Source organism: Mastigoproctus giganteus, chromosome 7 (genome assembly GCF_048544385.1).
Source record: "Mastigoproctus giganteus isolate SK-2022 chromosome 7, ASM4854438v1, whole genome shotgun sequence".
Lineage (NCBI taxonomy): Eukaryota > Metazoa > Arthropoda > Arachnida > Uropygi > Thelyphonidae > Mastigoproctus > Mastigoproctus giganteus.
In genome coordinates, this window is record NC_143581.1 from 175,477,229 (window position 1) to 175,501,849 (window position 24,621).

At 37.3% G+C, this 24,621-nt stretch overlaps 1 protein-coding gene across 1 annotated transcript in view; it reads right to left on the reverse strand.

Moving 5' to 3' along the window:
- The window catches only part of LOC150083348 (acetyl-coenzyme A synthetase, cytoplasmic-like), a 128,419-nt gene that overhangs the window by 36,481 nt on the left and 67,317 nt on the right, over positions 1-24,621 (reverse strand). The window contains exons 7-10 of the mRNA XM_090378482.1: positions 22,060-22,175; positions 15,814-16,006; positions 15,517-15,650; positions 5,114-5,246 (exon numbers count right to left, since the gene is read on the reverse strand). Of these exons, the coding sequence (XP_090234608.1) occupies positions 5,114-5,246; positions 15,517-15,650; positions 15,814-16,006; positions 22,060-22,175 (576 nt within the window). The remainder of the gene's footprint in view (positions 1-5,113; positions 5,247-15,516; positions 15,651-15,813; positions 16,007-22,059; positions 22,176-24,621) is intronic.

The window sequence follows — 24,621 nt, forward strand, 5'->3', positions numbered from 1 at the left end:
AGCGTTCTGTATTTCTACCTCGTTATTAGCAATTAATATGCTAATAATGTCTTGATCTTCTCCCCTCCTACTTTCACACCTCCTTTCTACTCTTCTTTGAACTCTTTCATCACGGCTTCTGCATATGAATTAAATAGTATGGGGGACATGGAACATCCTTGCCTCACACACCTACCAATGGGAAATCAGGAATATTTTAAAGAAAATAGAAATGAGACACCATTCCAAAAAATTCTCGATTCGGCTACTATCATTGGAATTGACGCTTCGTTTTTCAGAAGTAAGCACTGTAAGGAAAAGATTGAAAAGACGTCATTTCGATTATGAAAGTAGAGGAGCTATTCAGGATTCGCAACAAAATTTGAAAAATTTTTTTTTTCTTCTTTCAAAATGGACACATCAATTTTCTCGTCAACTGAAAGGTTTAGAAATATGAAAGAACATGTAGAAATATTTAAAATATTTTATAATATTTCTGAATTTAAAAAATGGTCAGTTGACGATTTATTAAATCATTGCAAAGATTTACGTATAAAATTAAGTGACATTGGTCGTAATGAGTGATATTGATGGTGTAGCATTATCTGAGGAATTTAAGGTACAGTATAAGCGAATTCGGTTCGTGTTATATAAGATAACGTTCCCCTATTTATAAATCGTGTATGATCGAATTCGTGTAATGCAAACACGTGTTATACGAGGACCGACTGTACTTCAAATTTATATTAAAGACAATATTACTCCATTTGAAGGGTTACAATATATTCTTAAAAACGATTTTACAGATACATTTTCCAAATGTATCAGTCGCATTAAGAATTTATGCAAATGAAGGGAACAAAGGGGTGCCCAAAAAAGGCTTAAGTTCTTCAAATTGCAGCGTCTGAAGACTAGGTTCCTGTGGTGATCTGATTGAGGTGTTTAAGGCTTTAAATAGTTTGAGCAAGCTGAATGCTGATGAATTCTTTCTCTTGTTCAGATTACACCTTTAATTAAAAGGGCATAAATTTAAATTGAGGAAAGACAGTTGTAGAATAGATGTACCGAAATTTCCCTTTAGCCAGAGAGTGGTTGATTGCTGGAAAAGACTTCCATCTGTGGTTGTGAAAGTTGATAGCTTAAATAAATTCAAGGAAAACTGGACACGATTTTGGAATGGATGAAGACGTGAATGGGAAGTGGGTTTTCCTTTTTTTTTTTTTTTTTTTTTTTTTTGGCTAATGCTGTAAAAGTTTCCTTCTTGCATCATATGCCACTCCTAATGCTAATGCTTCTAAGTTTACCAGTTTCCGTTGCCGTAGGTGAACGGAGTTTTTCAAAATTAAAATTAATTGAAAATATTTACGATCGATAATGTCTCAACAACGACTCTCTAATTTGGCAATAATTTCGATAGAAAATAATCTTTTTAAACAAATAAACATAAATGAAATAATTAATAAATTCGTATGTCTTAAAGCAAGAGAGCATAAATTTGCTTAATTTTTTTAACTTAATTTTCCTTTTATTTTATTATTGTGATAGAGTACGATTGCGATTTAGAATTTAAAGTTTAATTTCAGAATGACTTTGTTATTTTTGTTTGTTGTTTCATTATATTATCTGCGAGTTATGTTGTAGTTTTCTTTTTTCAATAAATTAATAATAATTATTTACGTCTTATTTTATTTTTTAATCGAAATATTTTGGGGAGGCAAATTTGATTTCGCTTATTGGTGGCACTGGTCGTGGGCACAACGCAACTGGGCGCGTTAGACTCTAGCACGCGCATATTTGTTTTCAAGATAAACGAAGCGGACTACATGCTAACGGTTGACTCATTTCACTTCTCCAGTACTCGTTGGGATTAAGTTTTTTATCTGTATTTTTTTAAATTGATTAATATGTTCGATATTGAAAATTTATTAGTAAAATTTAAAAACTTCCAGCTCTGTACGATACGAGATCGAAGAAAGATAGGAATAGGGATGTGAAGGCAGTTTTGTGGAGAGAAATTTCACAAGACATTTATGAAAACGAATGATTTATCCACAGAAGAAAGAAAAACACTTGTTGTTAGCCTGGTCGACAAGATAGGAGGAACCTACCAGCGGCAGTGTATTTTTGATTTATTAATTAAATAAACGCAGAGTCCAGATAAACTGTGCAACTGGGTTGTGTTCATTTCTAATGTTCAGATAAGACTGATCAGATTACTATAAGCTGCTTGTGTAATTTACCAGTCATGCTGTCCGCTGCGTTTTATACGCTCCGCTTACCCGTCTGTCTATATTGCCTTGTAATTCAACAACTTTCCGCGAGAAACACACTCGTCTAAAAGGTTCCTTAAACGCTTGTGCGCTGCACTCCTGCGCTTGACTGCGGGCTGTGGTTCAAGCCTGCGTAACTGCTAAATGTGGTTAACGATTGTGTTCATTGCTGAAATGATTAACTGTAACCTCCTCTGATGTTGTGGTCGTGTCGGAGTGTAAACAGAACTTACTTTTTAACTAGATATTTTACGAAACCACATAAAAATAAGTAAAGAGGTTATGCCTTGCGAACGATGGTTGGTCGATCGTGTGTTAAGTACCAAGGCGACTAAGGCCATGGGATATCAGTATACTGTGATTGTAATGTCGTGTATTCTTTGGTCAGTTTTCCAATTTGCTGGACGAAAAATACGAGTTTCTTGGAAATAAAACTGTGCAACCCTCTCCCGAGGCCGATTCGACCACGTTGTGAAAAAAACCTACCGATAAACGACCATCTCAATGAAATTCAAATCTAAGCTTTTCCATGCGATGTAGAGGTTAATGATCATAACCGCCGTGCTAGCCACACGGGTTCGGCGAAAGTTGGCCATACTATTTGGCCACCACCCTTCCAATCTAGTGACCTGCAAACTTCTGATTAATTAAAACAACACCCCTTAAGGTAATAGGAAGGGAGGCGCACCATCCTTGTTGAAACATTTAAATCACGCAACTGTTTTCGCCTATGATTTGCGATACCAAAAGGTTTTGCACCATTTCTAGATACACAAATCCGTTCGCAGAGTTGGAAGAGGCCTCCAATGCCTCCAGACAATTAACACTATGTCACTACACAAATCCGTTCACTACGTTTTCAATAAATAAAGGTCCATTAACTTCTGGGATTTTGACAATCCGAACAACTTTGGGATTGTCACGCAAGCTTTCCTATTAGTCATAAAACCTCTCATTCTCCTAAAGTTAACACGGTATGCGTTAACTTTTCTATATGTAAAGTACATTTATCATTGAAAATCAAATTTTGAAGAATGCGATTATTTTCTTCCATCGAAGCCAATATCTCTACATGGAATTTTTGTTTTATCTTATATTCTGTAGTACAGTAATAGCTTGTAGAAGCTGAGGTTTATAAGACCCACCACACAAATGGTTTTCTTAAAACTCTCCACATCCTTCTTTTAAAAATACTTATTGCAGGAGTAAGCATGATATGAGGGGATATCAAAAAGTTCGTACCCTTACCTAGAAATAATAGCCTTAGAAAGGTGAAACTTTACAGGAACATTAATCCTTTTCTATGTACTCTCCATGTGTAATAACACATTTCTCTCGTCTATGGATCAATTGTTTAATGCCTTGATCATAGAAATCCGCACTTTTTGCCTGGAACCGCGATTCCACATCACTCATGACTTCCTGGGACAAATCAAGCGGCGTCCACGCAATGGTTTCTTCATTTCTCGAAACAAGAAGTCTGACGGTGCTAGGTCAGCGAATAAGGTGGGTTCACCCTAAAAAAGTTCTCAAAATTCCCATTACACAAATCCAACTGTTGGCGAGAACAGTGCAATCCACATTGCTTCTGCAAAGGCGTCAGCAATCTTGGAACCCATCGTGCGGAGACGTTATACACGTGCAGATGGTCATGTAAATTGGGCAGACCCATAACTAATTTCCCACTGCATTTGTGATGAAATGAATTTTCACACGTCTGTGACTCAGCACTAGCTGCTCAACCTTTGCAACTGTCTCGCTGTTTGTGGATGTTGATAGCCTTCCTTCTCTTTGCTCGTCAAAGACACTTATACGACCACACTGGACTCCCGTTTCCACTTTTTTACAGCATCTTAGGATGCCCATATACAGCTTTCATTTCTTCTTCAATTTCCTGAGCTTTCTTGCCCTGCAAATGCAGGAACTTGATCACTGCTCGATACTCTAGTTTATCAACCATAACGTCCTTCCTCAGATTCCGGGCTCCACCTCTGGTGTACGATCACCTACGGGAATGAAATTTCACATGTTAGTTATTGAATATGTAGACAATTTATATTAAAAACGCATTTTCCTACTGATGTTTTATCTAGGTCAGGGTACGAACTTCTTGATACCCCCCTCGTATGCTTATTTTTATTTTTCGGCTAAAAACCAAACATCTGCTTATATTGTGCCTATTGGTTTTACAATGTCACGCAAACAATACCCAAATTGTGTGGCACATTACTGATACATCAGCAATTTGCCTTTATAACGAGGGTTATTTCCAAAGATTAATTGCCTCAAAAATATAGCACTATAATTTTATAAGTTCTTGTTTATTAACCAGAAGCAACTTCACTTCTCAGTAAGAATCATTATTTGTATAAACTTCGCAACCAAGATGTAAAGCAACCAGCTTAGTTCAAAAGTGAATAGGAGCATATGCCAATAAAAAGTGTTCGAGAATTGTGATGAACTCGTTTCAGAACGGAATTTTTTTTAAACCCTAACAACAGTCATTTAACATTTCCATCGCCCCTAATATTAGCAATCTTAGTTGTAAAAGATGGCCAAAGTTGTAGTAGCTTTTTCTGTACCAACAACTAGGGATGGAGATCAATTTAAAATGAAACAAACTTAATTTTTATATTATATGGTTCAGCTATTGTTGCCGATGATATTCTCATCGGTTTATTATCTCATTTAATATTAGAAAGGAGCTGGTTCCAAAATTGGTATGGACTGATTTGGATTACCTAAACTGCTTTGCTTCGTATCAGGTATAGAAAAAAAAAAAAAAAAAAAAAGAATTCGTGGTTACTTATTCCTAAAAATTCTACCAGATAACTCAAAATTATTAAAAAGCGTATTGTACTTACCGTTTCTGTTTGCCAGTACGTATCAACCACTGTACACCGCCCATCCCCGACTATATCGTGGTACCACATCCAAGCTTCAAAATTAAGTGGTTCGCCTACGCTTGCCAAAATCTTTAGGCTTTTACGGCTGTGTCTAGAGTGCATTAATTGGTATTCGTTATCACGTTGATATAATAAACGGTAAATGAAGTTTATTGTTTCAGCATAATGAAAATAACGATGAAATAATTACTAGCTGTGTACAGATGGAAATTAAGAAAATTGGATACACACTATGGTTGAAGTTGGTAAAAGTGTTATTCTTTCCTTCAAAACAACCAGAGGATTCCCCCGGTGGTTGTATTGAGCTAAATGACTATTTTCCTTTTTACTTAGGGGAAGGCTTGAATGGGTAATAACTTGATGAATTTCAAAATGGCTGTGGACGCCTTTCTGCTACCTGTCATGATTTTTCCGTCGTGTGATCGATGACTATCCCAAGACTAGTCATCTGTCATTAAGCACTACGTAAAAGATTAGATAAGCAGCGAACTACATCCCTATTAATAGGCACTCTTGAGAAGAAACTATGAATCAGGACCTGTAACGTTAAGCAGCGAATAAGGAAAGCGCCTTCCTTTCTGCTGTCAAAGTTCTTGTGGCAACCGATTAAACAGCAAATAAAAAAAGTTTAATACACGAACAAATACATAAAATGAATAAAATGGGATAGGAAATATACAGATTAAAGCAATAAATACAAAATAATGTATTATTTTTAAAATAATAATAAAAACAGTTAATACAAAAATTAAATTAAAATGTATAAAATGAAAAAATCTTACAAAAAATTTATATATACACAAGTAGTTTTCGAAAAGACGTATGCCTTCATCCAACTCATCCAATTCTATTGTAAATTTTGGAGTGGAGTTTTATACAAAAGAGTGCTTATTTACTTATGTTCCAGAAATTTAAAAATTGTGAAAAATAAACATTCAATTAGATATTTTATAGAGAAAATAATACCGTCACAAATTTTCTCAAGCGTTTCTTGCGCCAAAACAACCAAGACTATTAGGTATCGTACTCCGTGAGTATAGTGGTCTTGCCATTTGTGAGCCATTTGGAGAGGTCTTGGTTCGATTTTCGTGGTATACTGGAAGTTTACTAAAGGATTCATCAATCAGGGATGTAGCTAGCCGCTCTCAGGAGGAGGAAGTAGGATTTTGTCAGCGAGTTGCTCCGGGTTTTTCAGCCTATACAACATGCAAATTGGTCCGTGAACGCACACTTGTACGCATAATACACACGGCACAATAGAAGTCGCTGACTGACGCGCCTGCAACTCTGCAACAACAAAAGTTATTAGGCGTCAGTGTATTCTATGGTCGATTTTCCTTTTTTATTGAATGAAAACCCAGAGTTTTTGTAAAGGAAACCTTTCAACTCTTGCCTTAGACCGACTAACTCTGCCACGGTGTAAAAAAAAAAAAAAAAAAATTCATAATTCTTCCCGTCTTTACACAATTTGAACTCTGGGTTCTTCCGCAAGATGGTACTGGTCAACTATTGACCGTACACATCGAAAACTTAACTTTTCGAGTAACAGGGTAATTGCATCGTGCTGCTCTCGAAGGTAAATTTTCCCCGCCACACGTCCCAAGCTCATGAATGTTGAATATTCTATCATTGTGGTCAACAAATAAAGCCATGTTCAAATTTTTCATGGCAAAACTGTTTTTAGTTAATTGAAATAGTAGGTATGCTCAACGCCATGCGAAGTCGATCTTGAGTATTATAGACATGCAGAGTATTATATTTAAACTCAATCTATTAATTCTCAGTTGATCACTTGTCATTTTCGACGATTGATGGTTCTTTTACGTCTGGTAGAAGAGATTTGGGTTTTATTCTTCTAGAGATAGGGAGAACTTTATGGAATTTTTTCAAATAATTTTTTTTTTTCTTTAAGATGAAAATATATTAACTGTATTCAGATTTACAAGATTGATTGATTGGAAATATTTTAAATAAACTTGAATTATTTGGAGTATTAGGTTCATGTTTGGTCTGTTATGGTTTAATTGTAAAGCTAGACAATTAAATGAATTTAATGTTTTAAAAGGGACATTGAAATTAAATAAGAGTGTGTCATATGGTTCAAAGTTTTTAATGTTCATTAACAAGAAAATTATGCGAGTCGGGTATGGGGGGGGGGAAGAATATATCAGCCCAAACTGTTTTCAGTTACACAAGTAATTGCAGGTATCATTTTTTTTTTTTTTTTTCCTTTATGAAAACCCCAAACACGAGAGATATTAGAACCTATAGTACTTGACACCGTGCTTGGGTTGGAGGTTGAGGAGACGAAAGAAGATATTTATTGACATTAGACTTGAACTTCTGTAGACTATAATTTTCAGGAAATACGTACGAAGGAAGGTTGTTCTAGAAAACGGCAGCTGAATGAATAAACGAGGAAGATGAAAAGTTGGTTCTGTGAGTTTGAAGTTGGACAGTAAATGGATGTTGCCTGGTGGCGGCACGTGTTCGGACTGTTCTGAAAGAGCGAGCGGGAATAATAGAAGCCAATTCAGAAGACAGTGCCCATGGAAGTATCTGTAGAAGAGGCATGCAGCAGAAACAGTACGTCTATGAGAAAGCGAGTGAAGAGACTCTGTTAGAGATGAATCATTAATTAACCTAACTGCCCTCTTCTGAATGGAATCAAGAAGCCTGAGAGAAGTTTTGGGGGCACCGCCCCAGATGTGGGAACAATATTCCATGTTAGGTGGATTTGTGGTTTGTACAGAGTGAGAAGCTGTTTGGAAGAAAAGTAACGCCGAGAGCGAAAGAGAAAACCAAGTTTTTTAGATGCAGAGGAAGCAATATTTGTAATGTGCTTGTGCCAAGAGTGATTAGAAGTCAGGGTAATCCCCAAAAGAGATAAATCAACTTGCCCAGAAATTGGAGAGCCACCAAAGGTAAGCATAGGAGCAGAAGAATCCTTTTTGGAGATATAAGACAAGACTGAGTTTTAGAAGGATTGAAATCAACTAAGTTGTATTTGCCCCACTGGAGAATTACCTGGAGATTTGCATTTAAGGAATTGGTAGCGGATATTCGAGAAGTTGAAGCTGATTGAGCTGGGAAAGGTTTCTCAAAATGGAAAGTGGAATGCAATGTGCTATCATCGGCAAAACTATGGATAGGATTTCCAGTCATGGAAGAAGGTCATTAATATACAGGAGGAAAAGAGTGAGGGAAAGAACTGAACCTTGGGTGAAACCGGCGTTAGTGGAGAAGTTAGAAGACAGAGAGCCATCTACCATTACCCTCAGTGAGCGATCAGAGAGAAAACTGGATAACCAATTACAAGTACAGGTCACTGTTGAAAAAAAGCCGTGAATTAGGGTTGAATTTGAAAGTGTCTGCAATTCTGCCCAGACACGATAGGAGGGAGTATATGATGAGAGACTTGTCGATCAATTGGGCCCTGGAAAGATTGTGCAAGGCTCAAGGAGTAGAATTTTTTTTAAGCCTGGGCTGTACTTGTTAACAGAAGGGACTGCTTCTACAGGGATGGAATACACTTAAATAGAAAGGGTGCAAGAATATTTGCTGATGCTATCGAGGCAGTGTTAGGTGGGTCGGAAAACTGCTAGTTTGGGGGGGGGATACGAAGACTAATAGATTAACAGTAGCCACTGGCAGAGGTGACAGTGATTCTGGCACTGCTTCTATTGGAATGAGCAGAAGCCTGGAAAACAAGGCGCAGGATATTTCAGAGACTGCTGGGAGTCATTGCAGTACAAATAAACAATGGGTTGTGTTAGGGTAGATAAGAAAAAGAACAGGTGCATGTATACTTGCGTGTACATCAATGCTCGGAGCTTGGTAAATAAATTTGATGAATTTGAGGTATTGCTCAAAGCATCAAAGGCGGATATTGTTGGGATATCAGAGACGTGAAAATGGAAAGCATTCAAAGAACTTATCTTGGAAGCTACTAGGCTTTACATACCAACTAAGAAATATTGATCAAGGTTTAGGCCTAAATGGATATCAGATGAACTAATGAGACATAGGGCAGAGAAGAAAAATGCTTGGGATACATATGAATTAACATGTGACACAGAAGCCTATTATATATATAAGTTGATCTCTAACCAAGTTACAAAGGAGGTTAGGCAGGCGAAGGCAGATTACGAGAAATCTTTCGCAAGTGATGCAAAGAAAAACAGCAAAGAGTTCTTTTCTTATATAAACTCTAGAAGGCAGGGGATGAATCAGATTGGTCCACTTGATATCGATGGTTCAACTGTTGATGATCCTGCTCAGGTAGCTAACAAACTAAATGAATATTTTTCATCGACATTCACAGATGAGGAGTTATTCAGCGAGGGGAATGCCAGAGGTGTATTCAACTCTTGCAGTAAGCTAGATAATCTTGTAATAAATGAGAGTAAAGTGGAGGAGAAATTGTTGAAGGTAAACACAAGAAAGGAAACTGGGGTGGATGGAATCTATTCAGTTATATTAAAGGAGGCAGCAAAGGAAGTGATCAAACCCTTAGCCATAATTATGAGAGCTGCCTTGGACTCAGGGGAGGTACCCACAGACTGGAGATGTGCAAATGTCACCCCAATTCGCAAAGGAGGGTCAAAGACTGACACAAGTAATTATAGACCTGTGAGTCTAACTTCTGTTCCAGGAAAATTAATGGAGGCACTGGTTAAAGAAGCACTGCAGGATATCTAGACAAGACTTTAGTTATAGCTCCGACACAGCATGGTTTTGTTAAGGGGAAGTCTTGCCTGACCAATTTGATTGGATACTATGATGCAGTCACAAAAGAACTGGATGCAGGGAATAGCTTTGATATTATATACTTGGATCTTAGAAAGGCTTTTGATACTGTTGCACATGGAAGACTGCTGCACAAATTGGAGCAGTGCGGCATTGGATAAAGGGGTGGTTGAGGGGGAGAAGACAGAGAGTGGTAATCAATGGACACTGCTCATCCTGGACTCATGTTATTAATGGAGTCCCTCAGGGTTCAGTGTTGAGTCCATTATTGTTTTCTGTATTTATAAATAATATTGATGATGGTATATCAAGCTTAATGTTCAAGTTTGCAGACGATACTAAAGTTGGCAGGGTTGTTAAGGACACTACTGACGCTATGCTTCTGCAACAGGATCTGGAAAGGTTGAGCACATGGGCTGAAAGGTGGCATATGAAGTTTAACATTGACAAATGTAAAGTACTACACATGGGAAACAGCAACCCCAGAGCAACGTATCAACTCTGTGGTACTGCACTGACAGTGGTAGAGAATGAAAAGGAGCTGGGGTAATTGTACAGGGAGATATGAAGTTCTCTGAGCAGTGCAGACGGGTGCAAGAGTAGCTCATGGTGTCTTATCAATGGTATACAGGAAATTTTCTAGCAGGGATAAGGAGGTGATTATTCCCTTGTATAAGGCAATGGTCAAGCCACACCTTGAGTACTGTATACAGGTCTGGAGGCCTCATTTCAAGAAGGATGTAGAGCTGCTGGAACGAGTGCAGAGAAGGGCAACAAGGTTAGTGAATGGAACAAAGGGTTGCTCTTACGAAGAAAGGCTCAAGTTTTGCAAATTACAGTGTCTGGAGACTAGGCACTGGCGAGGTGATCTGATAAAGGTGTATAAAGCCTTGAATAGTTTGAGCATGCTCAATGCTGATGGGTTTCTTCCTCTTGCTCAGAATAATCACCTGAGAGGGCATAAATTCAAATTGAGGAAAGACAGATGTAGGATAGATGTGCGGAAATTTGCCTTTATCCAGCGGGTAGTTGGTTGGTGGAACAGACTTCCATTCGTTGTTGTGGAAGTTGATATCCTAAATAAATTTAAGGCTCACCTGGACAGGTATTTCGAACGAACGGAGGGGTGGGTGAAGTAGAAGATTTTTTTTTCTTTCTTTTTTTTTTTTTTTCTGGCTGATGCTGCATAAGCTTGCTTTCTTGCATCATATGCCTCTACTAATGCTAAAAAACAATTGGAAAACCATACGATGGAAGCTTGTTTAGAAGACCTTTATGCCAAACACGGTCGAAAGCCTTTGAGATGTCAAGAGCAACTCGTTGTGCTTCAACGAACTTCGCCATTGAATTTGTCCATAAATAGGTAACATAGGCCAGAATATCACAAGTGGATCGACACTGACGGAATCCATACTGGCGATCGTTGATCAGACGGAAGGTTTCTAGGTAGTTTAAGAGTTGGCGGTTAATTGATTTCTCCATTACTTTAGAAAGAGTAGAAGTAATTGAAATGGGACGATAATTGGATGGGAGGGATTTGTCACCCTTTTTAGGAACTGGCAGGATATGAGCAAATTTCCAAACAGAAGGAAAAATACCTTTGGAATAAGAAAGTGAAAAAAGGCGGCAAAGAACAGTATTAAGTTCAGGAGCACAGGTTTTGAGAATAAGTGGAGAAATGGTATCAGAACCTGGAGCTTTCTTAGCGTCAAGGTTCGTCAAAATCCTTCTGACATCTTTTTGACGGAAGACCATAGGAGGCATTGAATGGAGTGTGTTGGGAATGGTGGGAGGTGTTTTAGCAAGATCATTAGTACATGATTTGGAAGAAAAATGGGATGTAACAGATCAGTTTTTATCCTTGGCTGAAGTGACAACAGAACCATCTTGTTTTGACAGAGGTGGGAGCAAAGATGGGCGGAAGTTGCGGCCAATGGCTTTGGCAAGAGACCAGAATGCTCGGCTACCATTAGGGCAAGAAGCAAGTTTTCTACTCTTAGCCTGTTCAAAATCTAGTTTGGACTGATTAATAACTGCTTTACAATTGTTGCGAGCTTTGGTGTAGGCAGAAAATGAAACTGAAGAATTGGAAACAAGCCAATTACGATATGCAACGTTGAACAACCTTAGCACATTTATTGGAAAACCGAGGTTTAGATAAAGGACGAGATTTTAAAGTGGAGTGTGGAATAAAGGATTCCATTCCTACAAGAATAATTTCACTGACACGATCTAAGCAAATGTTGACATCAGAAATTTTGAAACAGTAATCCAAACAAGGAAGAGAAGAAAAGAAATCTCGCAGGTCATCCCATTTTGCATTCTTGTAATGCCAAACAACACGAGGTTTGGAATAGCCATGAGATGGCTCCATTGGAGAAGAGACAACCACCAAGTTGTGATCTGAGGTGCCTAAAGGACCACACACTTCGACCGTGTACTTAGAAGGGTTGTTTGTGGGAAAAATATGATGTATGTTGGCTGTATGGTTAGGATTGTCTGGTATTCTTGTAGGTAAATGAACAATCTGTGGAAGGTTTGGATCTAAATCAAATAGATTTAGATCCAAACTATTGAATAACATTATTACTCGGTTTAAAGATTATAGCGAGATCCAGATAGGCAATATCAAGCTGGGCCTTCTAATCCAGAGTTTGGGTTGCAAGAAAACTAGTTTCCTACAAGTTAAGTGGCCACATTCTGGCCATAGGAAGTACTGGAGAATTACGACGAAAGATTTGCCTAGTGAGCGTATAAAGAATAATTTTTTGCATAAAATATAAAAGGGAGGAGGAAATGGAAATGGGAGTCTTTGAAAAAAGGTGGATTTTTTATTTTGGAAATTGGACATAACTTATGTATAATCTGGGAAGGAAGAAACTCTGTATTTAACACACTAAAATGGATGTTAAGGATTCCAAGATATACAACAGTATATGTACTTCTAAATACTGGTATATGTACTCGTAAATACTATATGCGGTGAAGGTACGTACTTTGGGATGGAATTATGGCCAACTCAGATAGATAAGGACTTAAGAACTCTCTTAAGAACTGAAGAGACTATGTACATTGTATATATTAAGGGCAATAGCATCATTAATACACAGCCATTTCTGAATAAACAGGATATTTATAAGGCGGTATCGTTTTAAGTTATATCTCATATTAATATATATACATAGTCTAAAATTGCTCGCAGTTTGAGGCTTTAGCACTAAACGCATCTTAGAACTGAAGAGAAAAAAAGAAGTGGTCGAAGATAAATAATTTTTGACCAAAACCGGTAGCACCGGCGGATCTTTGGGATCTATCCGCCATACAAAAACTTCAAGCCGCCCACAGTGTATGGACAGCGACTAAAATTTATTACAATTTATTCCATTCGTTCATCCATCATAAGCTGCTTACATCCAAGAGGTTGGCTATCAGGGAGTCTCACTCCTCTCTTTTCTCTGCCAATCTTGCAAGTTCTTTGTACTTGAGTTCCGTCCATTCCTTCACGTTCCCTATTTATAATTGTCAACTTTTATTATTTTTTTTCACTCTGTGGATGAGTTAGTAGGTCTTAGGTGTGGATAACCAGTTTTTTTTTTTTTTTTTTTTTTTGCCCTCCGGAAATTCGGGCGTTTCTCCAGCAAACAGACAAATCGAACAGAGAACACATGCATATGATTTTTAGTGAACGGGTTAGTGCTTTTGCACCATGTTTTGTTCGTAGTGAACTGCCGAAATAGATAATTGGCAACGTTTTAATTGTACTTCGTATGGTGAATACCTTCATAACGAGTTGCCATGGTATTGCACTACCTCGAATAATTAACACTTCGCCAATGAAGAAGACTAACGTTACTTATTCTCGGTGGATACTACCACCTAGATGGCACCGTTTCAAGGCTTGTTGGTAGCTCCTCGGTGGGTGAGTAGGTACCTGGTGTTGCAATCGTGACAATACAGTTATGAAGTATAACTCCACGATATGAGAGATGGGGTACGATAGTATATATACTAAGGTGATTATTTTGCATAAAGCATGAGACTACACGTAAGATTCACTAGTGAACGGGTTAGTGGCTTTGCACCATGGTGAAAAGCCACTAACTCGTACCTATCCGCCCACCGAGGAGAGGCCAACAAGTCCTGAAACGGTGTCGTCTGGGTGGTGGTATCAACCGAGAATAAGTAACACTAATCTTCTCCACCGGTGAAGCGTTATTTATTCGAGGTAGTGTAATACCATGTCAACTCGTTGTGGAGGTATTCACAATATGAGATACAATTAAAACGATGCTAATCATCTACTTCGGTAGTTCACTACGAACAAAACATGGTGCAAAGGCACTAACCCGTTCACTAGTGAATCTTACGTGTAGTCTCGTGCTTTTTGCAAAATCACCTTAATTAACGATTTTTGTACGTCAGTTTTTTCTCATTAGGTGTCTCGTATACCTTATCTTTATCGTAAATTATATTTCTTCTACCTATGTTTATCCATTCCAGCTCCTCAGTTTATTCAAGTCGGAATTTATTACAAAAGACAGGGGAATAAGGATCAGGTTTTGGAAAAAAATAAATGTCCAGTAGCACTCTTTTGGCGAGAAACACCTCAGTTTCAGTTTTATATTTTTTGAAACCCGCAAAAACTGATCTTGCTGTGTATAGTTTTAAATATTAATAATATAGTTGGAACTGGCCTTAATTGGACCTCCCCGATTTTATTATCCCGATAGAGTTTACGGAAGAATCGAATTTTGGCAATTGTGGAAAAGGCATTTTTTGTAATACAGGACAGTCACATAGAGGACAGAACAACGTCCAAATCAGTGGGACAAATAGACAGCAAGTTTCGTATTTTTAAAACTCAACGCAAACTAGTCCTTGCTAGCCTTTCAGTGAATGGTTGTTGCAATAAGAAATTCGTTTTTAGTTATCCCACCAGGCACTTGATTTGTACTTATATAGTGTATCATGTGTATACAAAATTAATTAGCAGTTATCTAAAATCAAACAGTGCAACAGAAGTGTGACGAATTTATTTAATTTAAACCACAATATTTAATTTTAAATACTGCGGCCTTAAATTAAATTGTGTAACCTTAAACCTTTGTTAAATGTTTTGTTCTCGCTAGTATAAAAAACTGAATTTATTTTAATGGAGTCTCTAGAATTGAAAATATATACAAATAAAAACAATGAAAGAAAATCCTTTGAAATTGGCGGTAAAGTTTGGAAATATATAATATAGTTTGCAGCACCTCAGTATTTCATCATAATGATTCTACAATTTGAATAGTTCTAAACAGGGCGAACAGACGTTTGTACCCGAATATAGATACACTAGAATTGCTGAATAGTAGTCCGTATTCAGTGCAGCTCGCCGCTCCACACTGAACTGCTCGAAATCGCAAGCACTCAGGAAACAACCTCAGAAATAAGAAAGGAGCCTCTTGAACAAAACCGTATGAGTCGCAACGTATTTCACTTCTCTCTATAGTCGGTGGAATGTAAAATCGAACACAAAAGGAGAGCTGTGCGTGTATTTCATTTGGAACCACTAAAAGTGGAGACAGCTCTCTTTGGACTATGACGTACACTAACAGAAGGATGCTTACCTTTTGACGTAACTTTCGTCGTACTTCATAAGTGTCCGTATAGCTGTTGGAGCAGTATAAAAATGAGTTACCTTGTATTTGTCTACTATCTGCCAGTATCTGCCTGGACCAGGATAGTATGGTACTCCTTCGAACTGGAAAAGAAAGCACAAAGAGACAATTACAGTAGGCGAGTGCAGAAATAAAATTCTATGAAAATTCAAATCATAACATTATCTTTACTGCAGGCTACTTCGCTAATTTTCAAGCTCACAAAGTCAGAGAAATACGAGAAATCTGTTATAATGCATTACTTACTATGACGATGGTGGCAGCGTTTAGAAGTGACCCATAAACTGTATATGTGTGTCCTGTGAGCCAGCCAATATCAGCTGTACTGAAAAATACATCTCCTGGTTGATAGTCGAACACTAATTGGAAAGAATAAGCTCCATATATCATGTATCCTCCAACAGTATGAAGAACCCCCTTAGGCTTTCCCGTGGACCCGCTAGAAAACATTACCAGAGACTATAGTTTGCAATATAAGCTTATGAACAATTGTTTGTCTGAAAGTAAAGTCAAGTTGCATCTGTATGAAAATTTCAACCATATTTTAAAAGCGTGTTACTTAGGGTTACCATCCTTCCTCTTTTAACCGGATTTGTCCGGATTTTTTGTCTAAAATTTTTGTCGAGTGTATTTTTATAAATTTGTCTAAATGTCCGGATTTTTATATTATACGCCATTTTTTTATGCAAGCTCGACGAAAACTACCGAGTTACGTTATACAGAATCTTTTTCGGAATAGGAGACGATTCTTCAATTCGAATTTCAGGCGGAAGTTCAATTAGGCGGAAGACCCCGACGACGCTCAGTTTAGTGCTTTGAGATTGTTATCAACCCACGCCTGCTTCAGAATTTACGCACATATAAATTTTATATAGTCTAGCAATACAATATTTTGATTTAGAGAGTAGATAACGCGTGAAGATCAGATGGTGTGCTACAAAAAGATATATAAATTACAGGAACTCCAGCATGTCAAATAAATATTGACAGAGGGACTGTTTTCTCTAGAAATTGATTGCAGCATATGAAAACGTGGATTTGAGCTGTGTGCACACCAAATTGATCGAAAGTTGCGTACTATCGACTAAATTTGGTATACTTATCAACGATCCAATCAAGAGGCAGTCACTAGTTTATTTAATACCAAAGTTTACCTTTTTTTAAAATACTGTTTTTCACTTTAATTTCAAAAATATTTATTATCCATCTTTATACCTGTAGGTACTTTTCTGCAATTAGGTTAGTTTAGTTGTGAATGTAAAACATATCCTAACCTTAATAAAATTTATGCTTCACTACTTACAATAAAAAATATTTATTATTATTTCAATTATAAAAATGAATATTATAAAGACTATACTTCCCCTAAAATGCCTAAAAGGAAGTGTATGTTTACAGAAGAGATGAAAAACAAATTTCCATGTTTTGTATCTGGCCGAGAGGAATGGGAAGCTGAATGTAAAGTTTGCAGAATAGGGACATTTGTTTCAGTAGCCAATAAAGGAGATGGTGATTTGAAGCATCACATTGAAAGTGAGAAGCACAAGAAAGCAGTTCAAGGTGAGGCCTCTTCGGGAAAGGTTACAGATTTTTTTGTCAAAGCTGTCGGTAAAATAGAATATGATCTGGCTGCTGCAGCGGGTACGTTTGCTTTTCACACTGTTAAACATCATAGTAGTTACAAATCAATGGATTGCACAGCTGTCATGTTAAAAAATGTATTTTTTTATTCTGAGATAGCAAAAAGATTTTCCTGCGCTAGAACAAAGACAGAAGCTATTGTAAACTTTGTACTTGCAAATCATTCTCTTAATGTTACTGTAAAAACTTAAAAGAAAATAAAATTGCATACTGTGGGGTCTCAACTGATGGAAGTAATCATGGTTCTGAAAAAATCTTCCCATTAATTATTTAGTATTTTGATGTAAATGAAGGAGGGTTACAAACAAAATTAATTGATTTACAGAAGATGCCTAACGAGACTGCAGATACCATTTCTACGTATGTTAAAGAAACTCTTGAAAAAAATGGTTTGTGTGAACAATGTACAGTATTGCATTCACTGGGGATAATTGCAATACAATGTTTGGAGAACTGATACGAAATGAAGAAGGGAATAATGTCTTTGCAAAATTAAAGAAATTGTTGCATAACAAGACTTTGATTGGAGTGGGCTGCCCTGCACATAATTTGAACAATTGTCTTCAGAATGCCGCATAGCTTTGGGAAGTTGATGTAGAGAACATTATTTTTAAAATTGACCCGTAATTTCATAATTATACAGAATACTTTAAGGAATACTGTGAGTTTGTTGAGATTGAATATAGACAGCTCCTTTCTCACAGCAAGACGAGATGGCTTTCATTATTTCTAAGCATCACAAGGCTCATAGATATGTTTCCAGCTTTACAGGCTTATTTTCTGTCCCAAAAAAACCTCCCATTGTGATTAAAAGGTTCTTTGAAAATGGATTTAGTGAGATTCATCTTTGGTTCATGTAATCACTTATGAGTGTATTCCATACATACATACAACGAATTGAAAGGGAAAGTAACTCAGCTGCAGAAGTGCTAGATGTCTTAGTCTCAGTGAAAGAAATTATCTCGAAACGGATGGATCACAACGTCATGTCATTAAGAGTAAAGGAAATGCTATACAAAAAACATGATGAAGGACTTGTACTTGAATGTGAAAAATTTTCTAGTGATACAAAAAATCTGTATAGAAATTGCATGGAATATTTAGATAAGTGGCTTCACCATGTGGTTTGTTTGTTTGTTATTTGGTTTTTAGGAGCATTAGCAACTAAGGCCATATTGCTCCGGGGATATGCGATGGTCATTCCCTGACCTTTCCGCATCCTCCATATTTGGTGGTCACGGGCTCGAACCCCGGTCTAATCAAGAAGTGTGTGCTACGCACTGCTGCTCCTGCCCGCCACCATATGGAATACATTTCCTGTTTTATGTGGATGAAAATGGATGCAGTACCAAGTTGGAACGATGTAGAATGTTCTATTTCCTACTTGATTGACAAAGGGGTAACAATTGATGATGTTAAGTGTTTTGACCAATTTAACAATTTGAAGAAATTTTTTGAGGGTCAAATGAATAATAAAGACTTTAAAAACATGCTTTACATGAAAAGTGGGCCAAATATTTTAGTAATTCAAAAAATATTGAATTCCATTCAGAATTGTTGAAAATTGCCCAGTTTTTCTTTGCAATTCTTCCTCACAATGCAAATGTAGAGAGAGAGTATTCTCTCTAATGCAAAGTCAGTGGACGAAAGAAAGGATTAGGTTAAATGTCAATTCTGTAAAAGGTCATTTTGTTTTTGCAGTACAATTTCAAACATATGTCATGCGTTGATTTTTACACATATTTGAGAGGCAATCCAGAGCTATTGAAATTAATAATTTCTCAAGACAAATATGAATGTACTAATCCTAAACATCAGTAAATGTGGTTTACATTGTCTTTATTTTATTATTTGCATAATATATTTGTCCTCTTTTCTGTCCTCTTTTTTAATCCAAGGTGAACTTTTTGTCCTCTTTTATTCTCCCCAAAACATGTAAATGTCCTCTTTTTATGAGTGCAGAAGATGGTAACCCCTAGTGTTACCGTAATCGTGTACAGTCTTCTTTCTGATAAAACACTTTCCATATCTTTTTTTTTTCATTTCAGTCTTAATATTTATTTAATGTAAAGCAGTTTTAAAACATCCACTTGAAAGATGAAATCAATAGTTTGAAGTATTCTTAAGAATTAACAGCTCTTCGTTTTCAGTCATAAAAAGATGCAAAGAGAACTTGAGCGGAGGAATAAGTCTCGTTCATGTTTCGCTTTCATAATGATGTAAGTTTTCAGTACCCTGCTGGTGCCTCGCGGAAATATCTCAGTAGAGTGAGTCTCAAATTTCAAGTGTCCTCAGATACTAATACGAACCGAGAATGTTCATATTACTTTTATTTGTTTGTTCGAACTTAATCGTATTGGTTTCCAGAACAGTAGCCTTGTTTGAAAAGAAATATCTCATTCTAAGAAGGAATGTCTGATTTCCTCTTGCTAAAAGATCGAGGATTGATGGTGGTCTATTCAAAACAGACAAAACAGTGGGTGTAAATGATTAAACTTGTAAATTTTGAAATCTTATGGACAGAAAATCGCTAATCACATAACTAACGTTTAGATTCTAAACGTTAATTGTCCTCTAAACTTTAGAAGGCAATTAGGCAGTGCGGAAAGAAATGATGCAGTAAAGAATAGTTTTATAAAGCAACACCAGGGGAACGTCGCTAAACATTGGCGTGGGCTCTGCGCAGATAGTACAGTGGTTATAATCATCATACTCCCCACACCGGGTGGAAAAGGCCCGGGTTCGAATCACGTCAATGACGCGAGGAACGTTTATGCGCTTGTTTTCACTCCGTAGTTGAATTAATCGGTTTCAGACGTGGACAGCACGATTTTTCCCCGGAAACTGCGGTTTTCTGTCTAACAAAACAGGCAGATCGACTAGCGAACACGTGCAATTTATGGACATAATACTTAAATTGGTCAAAACACTTAACATCATCATTTGTTACCCCTTTGTCAATCAAGTAGGAAATAGAACATTCTACATCGTTCCAACTTGGTACTGCATCCATTTTCATCCACATAAAACAGGAAATGTATTCCATATGGTGGCGGGCAGGAGCAGCACTCCGTAGTTGAATTAATCGGTTTCAGACGTGGACAGCACGATTTTTCCCCGGAAACTGCGGTTTTCTGTCTAACAAAACAGGCAGATCGACTAGCGAACACGTGCAATTTATGGACATAATACACATGAGCATATAGGTTAGTTCTTGGGTGGCCATAATATGACAATTTTTTGTCCTAATATATTGTATGGAAGTTATCGCGGGTGGCACAGTAGCTATAAACATCGTACTTTGTGGAGAAGGCCTGAATTCGAGTACCGTCATCATGCGAGGAATTTTTATGGGCCTTCATAACGTGGCTGAGTTCGTCGGCCTCAGACAAGAGTTGCATGGTTTTGCTTTTTCCTCGGAAAATTCGAGTTTCTTGTGAATCAAACTGACTGAAGAATACACACAACTATAGATAAAATATGCTGACATCTCATGGCCTTACTTTCTTGGGTGCTTAACGCACATATAATCTAACGCAGTGAAAAGAAAGTAATTATAACCACACTGATACTCACGAAAGCACTTGGAGATTAACGACATTAAAAGCCTTATTTATTTTAAGAAAGGTTATGCCCACATCACTTGTATCATGGAACATTATTTGTCGTGCATTATTTGTATAGTAATAAGAAAATTAGTAGTTTTTAATCGTCATAGCAAGAGTGCGAGGACTTCAGGTAACCCGAAATTGAAAATGTTTTGTTTTTTTAATCCTTAGGAAACTATTCAAAAACATATTTTCTTTATTCCATTTAGTGGTTTATATGAATTTCCAGAAACACGCGTTTCATTTTTATTGTTGAAAGTGTTTTATACTGCTTGTTTTTCGGTTTTTTTTTCTGTCCACTTCCATCCACTTTCTATGTATACTTTTCTGCTCTGCGTTAATAAATAAAGGTGAACAGCAGTATTCTTGTTCCAATCGATTATTATTATCGCTTTTGCCGACCGGGCTAGCCAGGTGGGTAAAGTGCCTGCCTGGCAACCTAAAGGTCGCGGGTTCGAATCCCGCCTCGGGCCTGGATCAAAGTACTGAAAAAACCTTGGGAGGTGCATTATGGCCACAGAAGCCGATGCGCCAACAACTACCTAAAAAAAAAAAAAAATATTATCGCCTTAGCGAAGTGATCACAAGTGGCGTCCACCGGAAATAAATGAGAAAGAAAATGCCTTTTGTGAAAGGCAAATTTATTAGCAAGACGTATTATTGCTTTAAAAAATAGTTGTGTACTTTTCGCATTATAATGAACTTCCACCTATAATACGGCCTGATTTTTTTTTTTTTAACTCAACCGATTAATAATGCAATACAACTTAGAAAATAATTGGTATTTCTGTGCTTAGCAAAATTCCCTTCTTGATAATTATAGTGGGTCCGCCACAAAATGTTTGTTTAAGACTGGAGGAATTCTTAAAAGCGCCTTCAGTCGGGCTGGTTAGCCGATTTCAGGAGGAGAGCGAGCAGAATTACCTGCTTGAGATAGTCCGGATTTCTTAGTCCACACAACGTAAAAATTAGTCTGTGAATACCTAATACAACAGATGTTATTTGGGCCCTACACAAAAACCTGTCGAAAATGCCGAGCTAGATAATTATTTAACTTTCTTGAGAAATTTTTGTAAATTAATAAAAGTTGTTAGATAACTGAGAAAGACATTAATAATTCTAATAACGTCGTACCCCCCTCCACAAAAAAGTATAGTTTTAATTCATTTATGGCTGTTCTCGAAATGAAGACTGAAGAATATACAAAATAACGTGGATGCGAAATTCAATAGTTGAGTCTAACCTAGTGTACAAGATGAAAAGCGAATCTTCTGCATCCATCCACTCGGGGTCACAGGTGTCATCAGCGTGCGCCATCTCCACATGCCACCAGCAGTCGATAGTGGAATTCCACAACATCTGAAATGAGTGTAAAAAGTATTTAAGTTTGTGGCCTCAACGATTTCTCTGCTTACTCGATGTCCGAGATAAAAAAGTGAATCTTTGGTATCATTTATTTTTTAAAATACTGAAATGTAAAGATTACGGATCAGGAAATGAAACTTACATAAATCTGATTATTGCAGGATTGCTTTTATTCACTCAAGTAGAACACATGCAGCTTTTTGGGATTAATTTACTACAAAAATCTGACTGGGTGGATAACTACAGCTTCACATACGGATTGCTTATAATCTTAAAATTATTGTGTTTACTTCACTTTTGTGAGATTTCAGTGTGGTGCAAACCAAAACATACATCAACGCGAAGATCAACCCATTAGATACATCAACGCATTAGATCTTAATGCTACTTGAACTGATTTTTTTACGAAACCCCTAAACACGAAAGGCATCAAAACCTATAGTATATAATATAGTACCGTGCATGGGTTGATAGAGAGGGGGGGGGTGATGCCGAAAACTGCTCTGGTGAGTAAACATGGGTTTCACTACTTGAAGCCTCCATTATGCAAACTAGTTGGATTCACTGGTTGATGAGAGGCATCTACCACTTAGTGTTAGTATTAGTACATATTATTATTGTATTATTAGTGCTATTTTATATTAGTATTAGTACTGGTAGTACCGTGCATGGGTTGAGAGAGAAGGGGGGATTGAGGTTGCTCCAGAAGATCCCTCCACCAACCCTGAAGCCTCGTGGCAACCGCAGTGTTTTTGATCACTGATTTTACACACCGTGTGAAAAAGGTGTTGGTTCGAATCTTGTCGATACGAGAGGTATTTCATAGGCTTTTTTTGACGGTGGCTGTGTTATTTGGTCTTGGATGAAAGTTACAAGTTGAGCAGGCTCAATTCTAATGGGATTCTTCCTCTTGCTCAGATTACGAACGTGGGGGAGGGGAATAAATTCAAATTGAGGAAAAACAGTTGTAGAATAAATGTGCGGAAATTTGTCTTTAGCCAGCGGGTAGTTGATTGCTGGAACAAACTTCCACCTGTCGTTGTGAAAGTTGATAGCTTAAATAAATTCAAGGAGGAACTGGACAAGCTTTTAGGGGGAATGGTTGTGTGAAATTTTTTTTTTTTTGTGTGATGATACATAAGCTTGCTTTCTTGCATCACATGCCTCTGCTACTATTACTACATGGTTTGATTTTATCTTCCGAACACTCGCGTTTTTCGTCCAGCAAGCATTCACAACTACTGAAGAATGTAGGCAGATATAGCGACTCATCATGTCCTTAGTTGCTTTGTAACTTAACACATGCACAGTAACACCAACCGGAAAAATCAAAAGGCCGACCAGACTAGCCATGTGGGTAAAGTGTCTGCCTGGCAACTCAAAGGTCGCGGGTTCGAATCCCACCTCGGGCTTGGATCAGAGTACAAAATGCAAGAACTTTGGGAGGTGCAGTATGGCCACAGAAGCCGATGCGCTAACAACTAACAAAAAAAAAAAAAAAAAAAAGGAATCAAAATCAGGAAGAATCTAATATTATCGCACTAATAATATCTTTGAACAAAAATTGTATGCTAGCAAACGCCAAGGAACGACTCACGTAAGCACAAAAATGTTTTCTAACAAATTCACAAAAAAAAAAAAAAAAAAAATTCACGTATTAGAGAGCTGAAGGCTGTGGACCAGAATGGTGTGATTACTCACCCATTTAATGAATCAATACATATGCTTTCTACAAAACTCGAAGGTTGCATGCAGGGGTAAGCAAGACCAGTCCTCATTTCCCTCAATACAAAAGCTTGGAAGAAGATTGTTATATAAGAATCAACTCCAAGACAGAAGAGTTTCTCTCAAGGATAAGAAAGAAAGAATTACGGATGAAATAATGTTTTATGAAGCTACTTTCAGCCGACTTGTTAACCGATGACCAGGTAACAGGAGGGGAACGAAGGGATCCTCTTACCAAGAAAGAGTTATGTTCTGCAAATTGCAACAATTGGAGACTAGGTACCTTCGAGGTGATATAAAGGCTTGAATGAGTTGAGCACCCTGAATTATGATGGGATTCTTCCGCTTGCTCAGATTATGAACCTGAGGGGACAAATTCAAATTGAGGAAAGACAGTTGTAGAATAGATGTGCGGAAATTTGCCTTTAGTCAGCAGGTGGTTAATTGCTGGAACAAACTTCCATCTGTCGTTGTGGAAGTTGATAGCTTAAATAAATTCAAGGAGGAACTGGACAAACTTTTAGACAGAATGAATGTGTGAAATTGGTTTTGCTTTTCTTTTTTTTTTTTTTTTTTTTTTGGCTGATGCCACATAAGCCCATGCTTTCTTGCATTACATGCCTCCATTACTATTTGACCTTAGAATCATGCGTCATTAAAGGCTGCACTTCCTACGATTTAAATACCTCAAACGTTTCATAAATGTAATAAACAA